Here is a 16,340-nt window from a genome sequence, read left to right on the forward strand (position 1 = left end):
ACCTAAAGGAATTTGGAGAGACTAGTTGACTCTCTCATTTGATACATGAAGAAATTGAGACCCAGCTGTCATTAACAGTGAGTGGGCTGCAGCCCCTAGATGGTTCTGTGGGCCAAATTTACTGGCAAGTTTGGCCCTCTAGCCTGATGGCCTTGGATTCAGTCGTGCCTGGGCCAGTGGGAGACCAGCCATACACACAGTCGACCTTACATTAGACGTATCATCTGTCGTTGGAAATAAATGTTTGGTTCCACAGCTCATGGTTTATATTATTTCTCTAGATACTCAGCCTGCTTTCCTAGGTCTCTCTCGCCTGTTTCTGTTTTCCACACCCACTGCCTTAGCCAAAGCGGATTCCTGGTTTTTGTGGCTTAGTCCCTTTGTTTCTGCACCTGGAAAACCACCCACTGTCATTTCCAAATGCCAAATTCCCACTGGCCCGTGAAGACTCAACTTAGAACTGCCTTGACCATGAAGGTTCTCCTAGATTGGCAGTTTTAAAGAATTCTTTAAAGCAGAGATCTCTTTTGTCAAATAGAAATACTTATTGGGATCTGATATGTAGGCTACAACCAACTGTTTTGTTGAAGCTGGGTTTGGGACTCAGAATCCTGCACATCTAGCTCTGAGGATTTGCTGAGCACAGTGGGAATATCTTTGCCCTTGATGGTAGAACTCTCTCCAACTTTTGGGTGCCTGTAGCACTTGTCCTGCACCGCTCTCGTGGCCTATTATCACCTTATACCTTGTCTTACAGGTATGTGGTACCTTTTCTACTGGAAGGTAAAGCTCTTTGCACAGTTTTGGTCTGGATCTCCCATGGTTTCTAGGGAAGATTCTCAGGAGATACTGTTAATGAGTGAATTCACATAACTTCCATCTCTGTAGGTTAGAACATGAAATCCAGCAGTTGAAGCAGAAGATCTGTGAGGTCGATGGTGTTCAAAAAGGGCATCGTGGGACCTTGGAGGGAACACCTGCTTCTTCCAGCTTGCCATCTAGTGCTGAAAAGTCTTACCTGGTCCCCCTGATGGATGCCAGGTACTGGACATTAGACTGATGGCATGCCTATTTCTGATGTGATTTAATGACTCACAGTACCTTATATTGGCCAGTTTGCATATGGAGGGCTCTATCAAAGGTGATAAGCAGTACTTGTCCCCACGACACGCCTTGTCCTGATCAGCTGCTGCCTGGCCCGTGGTGGGGTGAGATGTCATTTAAAGGGCCCAAGACCTGAGACCTGACCAGCCAAATCTAAGGAATACTGGTGCAAGGAGTTTGTGTGAGAAGGTAGAATTAAAAGGTTCAGGGAAACCAGTTCCTCCACAAAGAAGTGATACAAGGCTAGGTTGAGAGGAACAAAGTAGAGTTAATTGAATTGTACCAAGAAGGACCTTGTGCTGACAAATAATTTATAGAAGCCATAGATTACAAATAGATGAAGTCTGTCACAAAGACGGTACCAGTATATTCAGAATGATCACGAATAGCATAAGTACAAATCTGATGTTACTGTAGGAAAATGATTTTCAACTTGGGTGGCATCATGAATTGCCCTGTGGCTTAGAGCCCTCAGATAAATCAACCTAATCATTCTTTGCCTATAAGAAAATTGACTATTTTTCTCAACTCCATCTACGTCATGGGGACATTTCAAATTGGACAGTCCTGAGCCCTGGCTAGTAGGAGTTAGGTATTCAGATATCAAAATGTACTCAGAGTGGCATGAGCCTCGATGGTCCTTTAAATCTAGGTCTGCATCTTCTGTGGTGCTCATTTAAAATTTAAGGTCCTGGGAGATTTGTTTCTAAGTGGCCTTGGTTCAGATTCAGTTGCATATGATTTTCTTTACTGAAATACTGAAAGGTAAATACTGCATTTTATTACCCTAGCTCCATTCTTTGGGGCTGTTTTACCTGTAATATTAATCTCTTTACCCAGCATATCAGAAAGTCATTTAGCCATGGTCAGTAGTACAGAAATGTGTGTAGGATTTTGCATGGGCTTAGAAAGACGCAACCAGATTTTTTATTTTTTAGTGTGCTAAGATGTAAACATGCAAAACACTTCATTTAAAATAATCCGTCTAATTCATTGTCTGTAGAACTGGGGCAGGGAGCCTAGAACTGAGAAAGCCTTGCCTTTGGGCGGCCTGAGCCACTAGAAAGATTTTGATGGAACCCAAATTCTCTCTTTCCCGGGTTCCTCTGGGTGGATGGCTGTACTTCACACAGTTTCCCCTGTATCGTATTGGGTACCAGCTGTTTTCCCTGTATCGTATGGGGTACCAGGCATTCGGTTGACAGCTCTTTCTGGCTTCAGCCATCTTGACCCTTCACCAGGCATTTTGGAAGGTCTAGAGACCTTTAAAATGTGGTGTCTCATGGCCGGGTGCAGAGACAAGACAGAGCAGGAATGATGTGAGACGTTGTTCCATCCAATAGTGAAGGTCTGTGGAGAGTGCATCTACTTTTTGTTTTTCCTTTTAGTCCTCTGAAATGACTTTGTGTTTTGTGAGAAATAAGAATCATCGTTTTCTGTGTGAGGAAACGGAGGCTCGGTGAATGAAGTGTTGGGTAGTGATGCCTTCTGAGACCGCAGAGTCATCTGGAACCCGAGTCTGCGACTCTCCCCTGCCCAGCAGCAGAGGTTCCGCTCAGGACATAGGGAGGGATTTGGATGGGATCACTGAGTCTCCCTTCTGTTCCCAAGATTCGGTTATTCGTCCAGGCCTCTCTTGTTTGGGGAAAACCCAGATAGTAAACACATGGCATTAGATTTCTTCGAAAGTTGACAAATGGTCCAGATCCTGAGTTGTGATTACATTTGGCATTTAGAACGAGAAGGTTCCCAGCCGCAAAGGGCATGGTAACGAAAAGATCTCAGAATGCCCTGTGTGGTTACAAGCGGTCATGGACCCCCATCTCTTTTGCTTCCAGGATCAGTGCTTACATTGAAGAAGAAGTCCAGAGGCGCCTTCAGGATCTGCACCGTGTGGTTGGCGATGGCAACGGTGCACCTGCCGAGACCGTGAAGGTGAGTGAAGGAGCAGGTGATCTGGTTATTCGTCTTCAAGATGACCTTTCAGTAAGGAGCAGGGGGTGGGGTGGGGGGTGGGGGGGTCTTTTATGTACTGTTTCTCAGAAAATTGAGATGCAAAATGTTGTAGAAATATTAAATATTGCTCAGGTGGAACTTAACAGTTTATAAATCGTGTTAATTCAAGAATAACTTTATTTAAAAATTTTGAACTTCTGGGGGAAATTCTTAAGTGAATATGAAGTTTCCTGAAGTGCTTTATTTACCTTGTTTGATTTATAAAAATTCTACACATAACACCTTTCTGTTTTCTCCAAAAATATAATCAATTTCCATAAGTATTTAAATTCACTCGATAAATTATCCCAAGTAGAAATATAATTTTGCCTTTGAGAAAATACATACTTGTGACAAGCTGATTTTTATCAAAATAAAGTCATTTCATTTCTACCCTGCAAATTAAGAAGTGTCCTGAGGAAATTTGCCTTTAAAATTGTTCTTTGAATTTTAAGATTAGGAATAAATGGTTCAGTTCCCTTACAGGCAGATGTATCGATAGAGGCCCGTTTATCTTGGGAATATAAATTCTCAAGAAGAGTTGTCATCGTGGAATGACAAGTATGTTTCCTTAGAATTTTGTTCTCATAAATATTGTAATCAAATCATTTTTTCCCCTCTTTATGAACATGCTATAATTTAATATAGAGGGCTTTTATTTTCTTTTCAGGATAATGAGAAACTTCACAATGGCACCATTCAACGTAAGCTAAAATATGAGGTAGGTAATGACTTTTCAGGTTGATAGGGTTGCCTTAAATTACAGCATGCTTGTGTGATTAAATTTTCTTAATGTTTAGTTGCATAATTAGAATTTCAAGGTCCCAGTGAGATTAATGGCTAATAAGCAAGGCAAGCTATTATATGACTTAAAATTAAATAGAATCCCGCTGGTTGCAAACTGCTTGATTTATTTATTGTTAGGTTTTTTGGTGTTGTTTTTTTTCTTTTTGCAAACTACTTTGGCTTTGTTTGAATGGCGTGTAGCTGTGGTGGAGGCCCTTTGCCCAGTTTTTCATTCGTAGCAGTATCCTTTCCCTTGGTCTGCATTTAAAAGATTGAATTATATAATCAGAATCAGTTAGGGGGTTTGGAAATGAAACTGGGTACTTCTTGAGGTTTTAGAAACCCTGCGTGTTTTATCGACTGCATTGGCAACGGTGCAGAGGAAATACTCTTGGTTGGGTAGCTTATTTCTCTGGTGGGTTGTCAAACCAAGGTTTGTTTGGGCATACGATTTGTAAGGCTTTATCTGTATTTTCCTCCGCTGAGGGACTTGTCCTTACATACACTCCTAAATTAAAAAGCAAAGAAGCAAAACTACAAGGTGGTGGAAATCTTACATCACTGAACAGAGAGAGCAGGGGAGGGGTGGGTGTCCCATGGGAGACTGGCCACCACCTTGCCCTCCATCCCAACCATCCAGGAATGACACTGTCTTCCTGTGGACTTCCCTTTCCTCAGCAGGTGACCTTGTGAAGAGAAGGACATTGCCTTTCATTTCTTTGTGTCCACTTGCCTGGTCTGTTGCAGGCTGGCAGTGAACCTTTCATGGTGCTGGTTTGTAGATATCATTATGACCATCTCAGGGGGGCAGTTATAATGAAGGATTCCAGTGAAACAAACCAAGAGGCCAGAGAAACATGCATGAAGTTGGAATACTTGTCAGTTTCTGATTTGCATTGTCTGCCCCGATTACTCTTACTTGCCCATTAGAAAATTGCATCAAAGGTCTTAGGGTCTATTTTAGAGTAAATAAAATACTAGACCAAAAAATGGATACTGTGGATCAATCCCTACAACGTATTTTGATCAAAATAGCCGGCGACTTATATGAAATACGGAAATCGATGCTTTGTGTGTGAATCAGGTCCTCTATTCTGAAATCATGAATCAGTCAACACGAATGGCTTAGGCTTTCGATTGAGCCTCTGCATTAATCCACACGATGAAACCAATGCCCGCAAGAATCTTCATGTGGAAAAGAATCGCAAAAGGTGCCACAGCCCCATTTCACCTATTTTTGACAGAAGAGCTGTCTTGCCCCGTTGCTGTCCAAAGAAGTCACTGACGCCCCCGGCCGAGAGGAGAGGAGGAAGGTAGACCAGAACCACCACTGGATCCGGCCCGCGACCCGAAGCATCTCAGGTCCCTCTGCCCCCTCCTCAGCGCCAGGCAGAGGGGCCCGCCAGTGGGGGTCTCAGCCCTCGGAGCCCGAGCCGTCGCACAGCAGCTATTGTAACAGGGGCGGCTCTCAACCAGAACACGTCGATCTAACTAAAATCTCTTTTCTTAGCGAAAGCAGCACGAGCGGTGAGGGACATTTTCAGGGTGAGTCAGAAAATTTCAGTGAACCGACGACCCCTGAAGGTGAACACAGCCCGGGGGTCATGTCCAGCTGGACTTGGCTGCAGTGCGCATCCCAGGAAGTGTCCGTGGACAGCGGGAGTGAGCAGACCAGGCAGAGCCAGCTCCTCTGCCTCGTTCTCTCTGAAAGTGTCTCAGGCCACAGCATCGCCCCCGAGGGCTCCGGCCTCCGAGCTCTGCCAGGAGCAGGAAGCCAGGGAGGAGGTGGTGGCCAAGGCAGTGAGCTCTCTGGGGTCACCCGTGAGTGTCAAGCCAGAGGGAAGCAGCGGGTTGGGATCTTTTTACCAGTGGGTCTCAGATCTTTACAGAGACACCAGTAGCCACCTGCTGCGGGCGGGCACACAGGGAACCTGTGGGACCGTGGGGGCTCGCCTCCCGTGCAGCAGCATTCATCGCAAGGCTGCCGTTTCTGAAGCTCTTACCCCTGGACACGCTCTTGGAGGCACCCGGGGTGTCACCAGAAGCTCATTCTTTTCCCGAAGAAGCTTAGGTTGGCAGCAGCAGGGAAGGGTCAGGGGCCGTCGGGCGGGCAGGGAGCCTGGTGCCCTACAGAGCCACAGCTGCTGACTTTCCAGGCTCCTCGCCAGGCTCCGTCTTCTGCCTGGAGGTGGAAGGTGTCAGAACGGGCTCTGTGCTTAAGCAGACGCTCGCGCGATTCCCAGACCAAATGCTGAAGCTTCCAGAGTGCCCTTTGAAAGGCTTCCTCGAGCTGGTGGCCGGTTCCCTACCAAGACTTCGGGCGACACGAGTGAGGCCCAGCGTGTGTACTGGCTCGCTGTCGCCAGCTGCACGGAGCCTGCCCCCTGGCCCGCGTGTGAGCTGCTGCTCCGCTCAGCCCTGTGTGCACTGGTTCTGAATCCCCCAGCCTCCGTGGGCCTGCTCCGCGCTCTGCCCCTCTCTGGGCTACAGGAGGTTCAGATCGGCTTTGGTGGGCAGAGCGTTTCACTCCTGGGCTCTGCAGAGTGTCTCCTGCTCACCGTGCTTACCTACAGCAGACACCTCTGTCAGTAGATGTGCTGGGACCTCCTGTGTGTCCTGACGTCCGAGGCCGATGCCGCCGCCTGCGCCAGCCATCCTTTGTTCCAGCAAGATCTGGTCCAGCTTTCCCTTGATTGGAAGGCGGAAATCCCTGATTTAGTTTTGGTGAACGGAGTTCAGTTGTCATCCAGGTTCCAGAATACCCTGGTCGACCTGATTTATTTCCTTCACGGAAACCTGGACGTGGACACCCCGTCTCTGGTGGAGGTTCAGCTCTTGCTGTACACGACGGTCAGAGTCGAGGGTGGCTCTGGCCCAGGCCACTGCTAGCCGCTGGTCCTTCTCAACACCCACGTTGCCCCGGTGAGGGAAGACCGCGTGTTCTATCCTCAGAGCGGCTCTCCGAGCTCGCTGCCTCCAGGGACTCGGTTTGACGTGGTCAGGTGCCGAGCTTTAAGTGAGTTCAGGTGTCGTCTTGTCCCAGAGATGAAAACAGCATCCACCATCGAACTCGTCTTCTTCCCGAAACTCACACCCATCAGATTCAGGAAGCAGTGCCGCCCAGCACCCTCAGGAAGCCCAGAATGTTCAGCTGTGCACCGGCACCTTGTGTCCGGGGGGCGGCCGCAATGTGGCCCCTGAGGTCTGGAAACCGACCCTCACCTCTCAGGATGAGGCTCTGTGGCTAATCGCACACTTGACAAGGCTCTAGGGAGGAGACCTGTGAAAATACTCCACGTATTTTTTGAGATCTTTCATAAAATAAAGATGATGAAAGTCATCCAGGGCTATGTCTATCTTAGTGTAGCTAACTGATTTGAAACTGGAAAAATGCAGGCCTCTATAAATTGAAAATGTAAATATTTTAAATATCGCCACTGAACTAAAAATAGGTGATAGTAGAGCACTGATGAAATGTCTTTATCACCACCTTGCTTCACTTTCTTGAACGTCAGCCTTGTAAATCGGGTCCTCATTATTTGTGAGGCGCTGGAAGCATTTCACATTGTGCTCATGTCGACCTGTGCTTATGTGCCTTGGAGTCTATTTCTGCTGGACACTGGCAGGCGGATTTGTGCTGCCTGAAAAGGTGTCTGTCTGGTCTGGCAGTGACCCTCTCGACGTCCTCCGTGGGCCAAGGTTAGGACAGCTCTGCCGCAGAGCACGTTAGTGACGCATCAGGCTTCCCTGGGGGACCTGGGGGTTTACAGCACCCTCTCCTCCCTGTAACACGTAGGATGTAGGCAGCGCCCCACCCTGTGGGGCCTTCTTCAGGGCATTGCCTTTTCCCTCCTCCCTTCAGACTCTGGACTGTTCCTTTCCAGCCTGTGACATCAGCTCCTCCCTCGTTGGCTTAGCTTTGACTGCCCTTCCCCTGGGCCACATGCCCCCAGTGTGCCAGGCCTTCCTCTGAGCTTTGGTGGTCCTCCCCTAGAGAGACTCTTAGCCCCGGTGTAACTTCCCAGGCTGCCGTGCGCTATCTTATCAGATAGAGACCACGTCGATGGCATCCAGCGTTTCCCTGGCGGCCCTCCCGCCTGCCTCTCAGCTGGCTCACCCGCTTTCACCTCCGACCACGGGAGCCCGCTGGCCTCGCTTCTGAGAGCAACTCATGGCCGTGTCGGCCTCAGGTCGGGCTCCTCTCCCCACCGGTACCACCCGGGAGCCGGCTGCCCTCCTCCTGGAAAGAGGCTTGAAGCTGGGCTCTTCAGAAATCTCTCCCTTCTCTGGTTGACCCCTTCCTTTGCCTGCGCAGCTGTTCACATTCCTGCGTGGAGTCGGGTTACACGTTTTGTACTGGTGTTTTACTGCATCTGACCCTGGGTTGCTCTGCGCACCTTCTCCTGTTTCTCAGGTATGAATGTCCTGCTAGCTTCCAGAGTCTCAGGAGGAAGGGGGCCACCTCCCCCTGGCCCTGTCCTTCACTTCAGCCAGGGTCACGGCAGCTGCGCTGCAGCCGTTCCGCTAAGGCCTTCATTTTAGCCTGGCCTGCAGGGGCCACTTTGTGTTCTGGTCAGATATTTACATAACATGCAGTATAACGTAGCTCCCCTCACTTCCGTTCCTCGTCCGTGACAGGGCCAGTGCCAGGGCTGACCCTTCCAGGGACTGTCCGTCTCCCTTGGGTCAGGAAATGCAGGTCTTCCCTCTGTTCCCCATCAGCGCCGACAACAAGCTACTGAACTTGCTCCAAGTTTCCAGCCTTGGTTTTCCTCTCCCCAGGTTCTGGGGAAGTGAGCGGGGAGAGAGGCAGGACCCGGGAGAGTGCATCAGGGTCCACACTGCTGGCCACAGCCTGGTTTGCGGTGGCCAAGCGGAGCTTTTTGTCTTTTTGAGGCGGTAGAATTCAAATGTTTTTACCTTTTCACGTGGAGCCTGTTTTTACCTCTTCAGCAACACCCTCCACCCCCGATACACACAGACACACACACACACACACGCACCCTATTGCCTTACACATGGAGGCTTTTGAGTCTGTGGTAAGGACATTATTACAATTAGTTAGCTTGTCACATGCTTGGCTGGTGGATCTTCTACCACAGAAAAAATTTCCAAAATGAACCACAATAGTCTTCTAATATCTTATCCCCTAATTTAAATTGAGTATTTTCTCGTGTGTTCTTGATAAGAACGGAATGAATGATCATGAAGAGTAGAGAGAGTGGAGTTTAAGATGTCAGCAGAGGGATGCCTTGGTTGGAAAGGAAACAGTACATAAGCAGTCCAGAATTTTAACAGAGTGGTACGTAGTAGACAGACCTGCTCGTCCTCACAGGTAAAGAAGCAGAATCCTACTGTGTTATCGATGATGTTCTTTAATATTGTCCGTAGATGGAGCACGCAGCGAAAGTGGGCATTGCATACAGATCATATTATCGGTTATGACTTGTTCAGTCTGCTTTATGGTCCAAGTGGCCCGAGATGAGGGCTGCATTCTGCTCTCACTACAAAACAGAAGCAGCCGCCTCTGGGCAGTTCAGATTTCACGTGTCACTTCTTTTCACCTAAGCATACTTTTTACCTTGAGATCAAATACGGTCCTGATACGAGAATTTGATTTGCCACCATGAAGTGAGTATTAAGGTGGTCGTGATGCCTGGAGAAGCCAGTGGAGTGGTGTGCGTGCCCTTGTCCTCCGTGGCTTCAGTCCTAGGGCCTCTCTGGCTCACGGGCTCCCTCTCTGGGGTTCTGAGCCGGGACACTGCTGCGGCAGAGCAGGGGTGGCAGCCTCAGCGTCCAGCCTGAAGTACCGTCTTCTCAGTTGTAACGAGTTCCTGTATCAGAAAGAAACAGGTTCATACACACTTTATTATGTGGCATCTTGCACTGTCGTAGTATAGGCGTAAGCGTTCACATGGCGGAGCTTGTTAATGCGTTCTAGACAATACCTCTTTGAGGCCTTTTGAAACAGTGATTTCATCTGAATTTGATTAAAATCCATTTTGCTCACAGCTGCCTGTTGTGCAGACTTGTGGTTGGCAGGGTGAATTTATTTCGTCTTTGTTGAAAAACATTTCAAAACAGTTTGTCTCCCTGTTATCATTACTTAAAAAAATGTGTGTGCATCCTTTGGAGAGAATACTTACGCCTTCCAGTGGTAGTAATTACAGTAATTTTTATTTACATTCTTTAGATGAGTGATGAATTACAGTTTTGAATGATAAATAGATTAGAGCACTTTTATTAATGCTTCTCAGATGGTCTTGTTGGACAGACCAGTTTCTAATGAGGTCGTCTTGTTAATTTAGTTACACAGCTTCCACTATTCACTTTAGTTGATACTGCTTCCTTCCTTAACGTATCTTTTGTGATGTCATATCAGTCAGCTGTTGCCAAATAGCAAGCAACCCTCAAAATTTTAGTGACATACCAAAAAAAAACTTTTATTTCTCACTAATGGTTTGCAAGTAAATCGAGGCAGCTCTGCTTTAGGCTAAGGTCATCTGCAGGTCAGCTAGTTTGGTCTGCACCACCTGCCTCATTTTGGATCTACGTGGAAGGGGCAGTGGCCGTATCATGTCGATGACAGAAGCACGAAAAGGCAACCGTGCGTCATGTCTGCTAACATCCCCTCGGCCAACGCAAGTGACACATGCAAGTCCAAAGTCAAGGGGCAAAAGGCAGCGCACACTCCATTCACCACGAAGCCATGGCAAGAATATCTGCTCCTCGTCCTACGGCTACAAGGGAGAGAGAATTGGGACCACACCCAGATGCATTGGGTCAGGGTTCCCAAGGTTCTAGTGAAGATAAATTCAGATAAAACCTGTAGGACCTCTCCCTTATGGAAGTAGAGTCCTAGTTACTAGTTGAACTTATTTTCCAGTTCAGTCTTTGCTTGACACCTCCACAGGCTGCTCATCACCTGCCTCTGAAGCAGTGTATCCATTGGGATCTGCTCTCGTTGTTAGACCGTCGTTTCCATAATCTTCCTTAGTGTGACCTCCATCTGCAGTCCGTCCGCCTGTGGCGCCCTCAGTCACAGAGTAGAACAAGTCTGTTTCACAACTGTGTTATATCACAGCCCTTCCAAGAACACAGTGCGTTCTCTCTCACCTCCTCGGGGTTTTCTTCTTTTTTTTTTTTTTTTTTTGCGGTACACGGGCCTCTCACTGTTGTGGCCTCTCCCGTTGCGGAGCACAGGCTCCGGACGCGCAGGCTCAGCGGCCATGGCTCACGGGCCCAGCCACCCCGCGGCATGTGGGATCTTCCCGGACCGGGGCACGAACCTGCGTCCCCTGCATTGGCAGGCGGACTCTCAACCACTGCGCCACCAGGGAAGCCCCAACGGGGTTTTCTTCTTTACCTCCAACACTCTTCGGTCCCCCTGCAGGTTCTTACAAAACACAGATTCCAAACCACCACCGTCCAATCTCTTTTTAAGGATGCATCCTTGTAATTTTTAAAAAACCTCCTTTATAAGGAATGGAACAGAATACCGTTGGTGAGAAGGAAAGAGATTCTATTATAAATCACTACTCACATTTTCTCCTTCTGCCATCTTGTTAAAACCTTCTGTTGCTGAAGATGCAGTGGACTACAGCTGTAACAGCCCTGACCACCCTTTATATTGTGGTTTACAGTGTGCAGAGTTCTTTCCTACGTATTGTTTCTTTGGAGCCCCACAGTGATCCTCCCAGGATGGGCGAATTGTTGTCGGTTTCCATTTTGTATCTTGAAAGGATCACTGATTGGGAATTGGAACTCAAACCCAGACCTTACTCCAGAATGTATGTTCTTTCCACAATGCCAGGGTCACCTTCTGGTCATGGTTATTCTTGACATTGCCTGAATACATTTTTTTGTTGTTTTTTTCGTAGGAATGAATAATTGATTGGAAGAGCTATTGATTTTTTTCTGACTTGTAACTTTTTTCTTGGAATTTGTAGACATTAAATATTATTTCTCTTTTTATGAGTTTTGTTTTTCAAGAATTGCCTTACAAGTTTCTTTGCAATTCCATCGTGTCTTCGTACGCCTTATGTCTCCTTTTTGCTCTCTACATTTTAGCTCTTACAGAAGAAAAGCCTGGGTATAATCATTGTGGCAGTACAGCACAGATAACCTTGTGTGCTCGAAGTTGCTCCTTTAGTTGGAAGATTAAACAATATGCTCTACAGAAACCTGGTAAAGAGAATCTCCCCCAATCCCCTACCCCCACTTCAGTTTTGCCTGGACCTGAGAAATCAGTGCAGTTTGAACCAAAACTAGGGCTCAGCAGAAATCAGTGAGTGATGATGAGTGGTATTTTTCTTGGGTCATTAAAGACATTGTAGAAACAGGAGGGAGATCAGCTAGTTTTCCCTCCTCAGGTCCTCAACTGCCTAGACTCATGTTTGGTAATGAGAGCCACATGACAGCTACTGCCACATTCGTACTAGACCTGTTATTTAGTCTCTTTTTAAATCATCCATCTAACGATGGGTTATCCAGAGACAATGACCATTAAAGTTCTTTTTGGTCTAGAGAAAGATGGGAACATTTTTAATAGCTTCAGGCTGAAACATTCATCAGATCATTCAGTATTTCCAAGCCTTGAAACAATGTTGATCAATCAACTCAAATCTACATGGATGAAATAATCTACTTTTAGTGAGAATCACAGATTCGAATTTACTGGAAGGCCAGTAAACTCGGGATATTCCACAAGCATTTATATCCAACACAGTTTGTCATTTTCTGGGTAATTTATCCTTGATAACATATAGATACAGATACATATCAATAGGAAAGAAATACTCCTTTATTTGAAAATCCACATTTCTGTTTCCTGACGTACATCTTTTAAACTCACTTTAAAATGAGATGCAGTTCATGGTGGTTCTACATGTCGGGCTGTTGTTAAGTCCTGACCCTGACCTGGAGCAGGTAGATGTGCCATGTGTCTTAGCAAATCCAGGTCAGTTGTAGGTACTAAGCCTTCAAAGTTGGTGTGGGACTAGCCCCCGTCCCTTCACAGCACAGGCAGGCTTTGCCTTCTGGATGTCTTGGCTTTTTGCCACATTTGTAATGTACATCTGCTCACACAGGTTACCTTTATGCCCCATTTCCTGTGACATGGCTCATATTTGAGAAGGTGATGGGTCCTCACCCTCTCTGCCCCAGACCCCCATTTTCAAACTGCTGGGTCATAGTAGGTGCTTGATGCAAATAGCTCTAATTAGAACTATTACTGTGGCATGTGTGGTTGAAAAAAGAGGGATTAGAAATATGTGCTATGCTGGGAACAGAGAAAGGGGAATTACTAGTTTTTGCTAAATCTGATAAAAACCCAGGTTTGCCTGTATTTTAGAAGCAAAGCTTGGATATTTGGCTAAGAGATCAGACGGCCGTCCTGAGCCCTGACCTTGTCATGGTTAAAGCATATACTGAATTCAGCCATCTGGTATGTAATTAGAGCATTTAGGGGAGAATGTTGATGATTCCCTTTGGAATCGGTTCACTTTGTGCCCTCTGCAGTGCCGACAGTGATCCTAGTGGATGTTAATGCTGCTTCCTATTAATTTTCTTAATTTGCTCCTTTTGAAGGAGACAGCCTGAGTAGGAAGAGAAGATTCTAATCTGAATATTCAAAACGTAGCCAGTGTTCTGTCTGCTTCTTTAGGCTGAGGACTGGACTATAATATTTCCACACCACTGGAAAAATAGTGAATTTGTTGACACAGGACATTGTTTTGTTAAAAGCTATCAGAAAAATATTTCTCTATCTTATTTTAAAAGATTTTTTTTTTTTTTTAAAGAGGACCATTTTAAAAGTCTTTGTTGACTCTGTTACAGTATTGCTTCTGTTTTATGTTTCTGTTTTTCTGGCTGCGAGGCATGTGGGATCTTAGCTCTGCAACCAGGGATCGAGCCCACACACCCTGCACTGGAAGGCGAACTCTTAACCACTGGACCTCCAGGGAAGTCCCTAAAAGATATTTCTTATGTACAGGAATGTAATCCAAGTTACTAATTATGTACTTTTCCTTGACTTTTTATTTCTAAATAGAGCCACTCTGTGGTGCATTTGAAATTCCTTGACCTGTCCTACATATTTATCCAGACCTCCTGCGAGACGTGCTTCCAGACATACAGCCTTTCATGTTTCTTTACCTCCTAGCATGATGTGTCACCAGCTTCCCCTTCCAAGTTTAAGAATCTTTTTCGCTACATGTAGAGAAACTGTGACTGATTCCAAAATAAATAATTCCATGGAAATTTAAAAACTCTCATAAATAATGGGATATATGATACAGCACACATTTGCTTGTCCACTGTAAATCTCAAGATATTCAAAATATAGCTCCTTTCAAATAAAAAATAAATTTAGGAGACATTTATGTTAGTTTTCCTTCCTGCCCAACATAAACATAGTTTAGGAGAACGTCAGGAACCTTTCACAGTATATCCTGAGAATTCGACATTTCTCATCAAATTGACTTCAGAACATAGTGTCTAAAAATTACGTTGCAGCAGTGATTTGGTGGAAGCACATACTCTTAATTTTTCTCTATACTTTTGCTCAAATGTCTTCAGGTCCCTGGCTTTTTCTTCAGTTATTCATTTCTGCAGGTGTTCATTTCTCTACACCTGTTAATATTTAGTTAACTGTGAAATCAGTGAAATTGAAGTAAACTGTGGTCCCAGATGTTAGTGGGAACTCTGACAATATTTCTAATCCCCAATGTGCAAAATAATGAAGAGAAATATCCTCTTCTCAGCAATGGGTTCAGTTATTCTTCCCTGTCTGGTCCTGAATGGAGCAGTGGCTCTTGTGTACCACCCAGAACCGTTTCTTGAGGTACACGTGCATGTGCTGGGATGTAAAGGGCCGTCCGAGATTTAGGCGAGCTACATAATAAGATCCAGTTTCTCCTAGGTAACTGGGCTCTACGTAATTCATATACCCAGTTAAATTATCAAAGGCAGTGATTTTTTTCTGTAAGGGATTTATAAGCCTATGCGTCAAACAACTTTCTTTTCATTAGCAATTGATTTCACAATTATGCATTCTTAGAGAACTTTCTAGTCTTAAAGTGCCTGTGTAATAACCAGACCATCAGTTACAGTCTTAACCCCCTTTGAAAGTTGACATATGAAGAAAGAAGGCTAAGGTAGCGTTTGCTAACGTTAGTGTATAATCCATCTAGAGTAGAGAAACCTTGTCTTTGTTTAAAACTTAATGCAGTTGAGAAAAACTAAAGGTCTTAGAAGTTACAGATACTTTGTCAAAGTTACTTTGTATTCCCAGGACCTGGCCCTGTGTATGGTCCATAGCTGGCGCTCAGTAAAAGACATCGATGTTTGATTGTATATCCTAAGGGCGCCTATAGGGAAAGGTGTTTAGAAAGTTAAGTCTCCACTGCTTGGTTAACAGTGTACCTGGGCGGTTTTGACTGTAGTTCTTCCTCAGGGAAGTTCACAGTATTTGGATAGCAATATCTGTATATATGTTTTTCACTCAGTGACCCCCATCATAACTTTCTCATCCTGCTGTAGTTTACTTGTCCCACAGGGCGGGACATGGCCTTGGTCACAGTTGGGTTCCTGCCACATAGAGGAGATTTGGGAAACATCGTGCCCATTTCCACTGACGACAAAATGGAGGTTCAGAGAGGGTGGGTGACTATCCGTCAGAGACCAGCTCCGAAAGCTCGGATTGAATTCTGAGTCTCCTCCAGGTGACGGCCATGTGGAATCCAAGTCCCTCTTCTGCAATTGCTTCAGGGAAGCAGACAGTGGTGGAGAATCCACCAAGTGTGTTAAACATGTTGGTATTGTCCTCTGCACCTTGTTGAGAACCGATAAACACATGTGGTAACACACTGTTCCTAATCGATTGGAGGGGAACAGTTTTTTCCCTCCCTCTCTCCCCATCCCCGCCTCCTCTCTGCACCTACTCTGTGCCAAACATCGGCCCAGGTATTTCTTTACTTTCCTCAGTGAGCTAAAGGTTTATAGCGAGGGCACCCTTTCTTCTGCCAGAATGAGCCTTCTCTTCCTCCTGGAAAACTCCTATTCATCCTTGTGTACCCGGCTGCAGAGCCCCTTCTCCACGAGGCTTTCCCGTCCCCTAGCTGGGGTTGCTGCCTCTCCATTTAGGAGCACCAGACCCCTAGGGCTTTGTTCTAGCCCAGCGGCACTAACAGCACTGCTCTGGTTTATCACACTGTGTGTCGACCGAGCCTGAAGGGGAACAATTTAATTGCTCTTCTTCCTGCCTCCTTTTCCCCCTTCTTGCCCCTTAGCGGGGAGCCCGCAGCTGTGCAGAGAGAGCTCCTCACCCAGTCAGCTGCCGCAGGGCCTGTTGTTCTAACCGGTAGGGAGGATCCGGGAGTGGGTCTTCTAAACTAGTGTTACCGGTTCTTGCTTAAAAGCCTGACAGCGGCAGCCCTTCTGCTGAGGTTGTTCTA

General features: G+C 46.2%; 1 protein-coding gene across 2 annotated transcripts in view; it reads left to right on the plus strand.

Moving 5' to 3' along the window:
- Positions 1-16,340, plus strand: part of KIF16B (kinesin family member 16B) — a 256,485-nt gene that overhangs the window by 152,818 nt on the left and 87,327 nt on the right. Inside the window, exons 19-21 of one of the 2 annotated variants that reach the window (XM_065892000.1) lie at positions 889-1,041; positions 2,943-3,039; positions 3,770-3,820. In XM_065892000.1, the coding sequence (XP_065748072.1) occupies positions 889-1,041; positions 2,943-3,039; positions 3,770-3,820 (301 nt within the window). The remainder of the gene's footprint in view (positions 1-888; positions 1,042-2,942; positions 3,040-3,769; positions 3,821-16,340) is intronic. The other variant, XM_065892001.1, reaches the window with a different exon arrangement.

This window comes from Phocoena phocoena, chromosome 15 (assembly GCF_963924675.1).
Source record: "Phocoena phocoena chromosome 15, mPhoPho1.1, whole genome shotgun sequence".
NCBI lineage: Eukaryota > Metazoa > Chordata > Mammalia > Artiodactyla > Phocoenidae > Phocoena > Phocoena phocoena.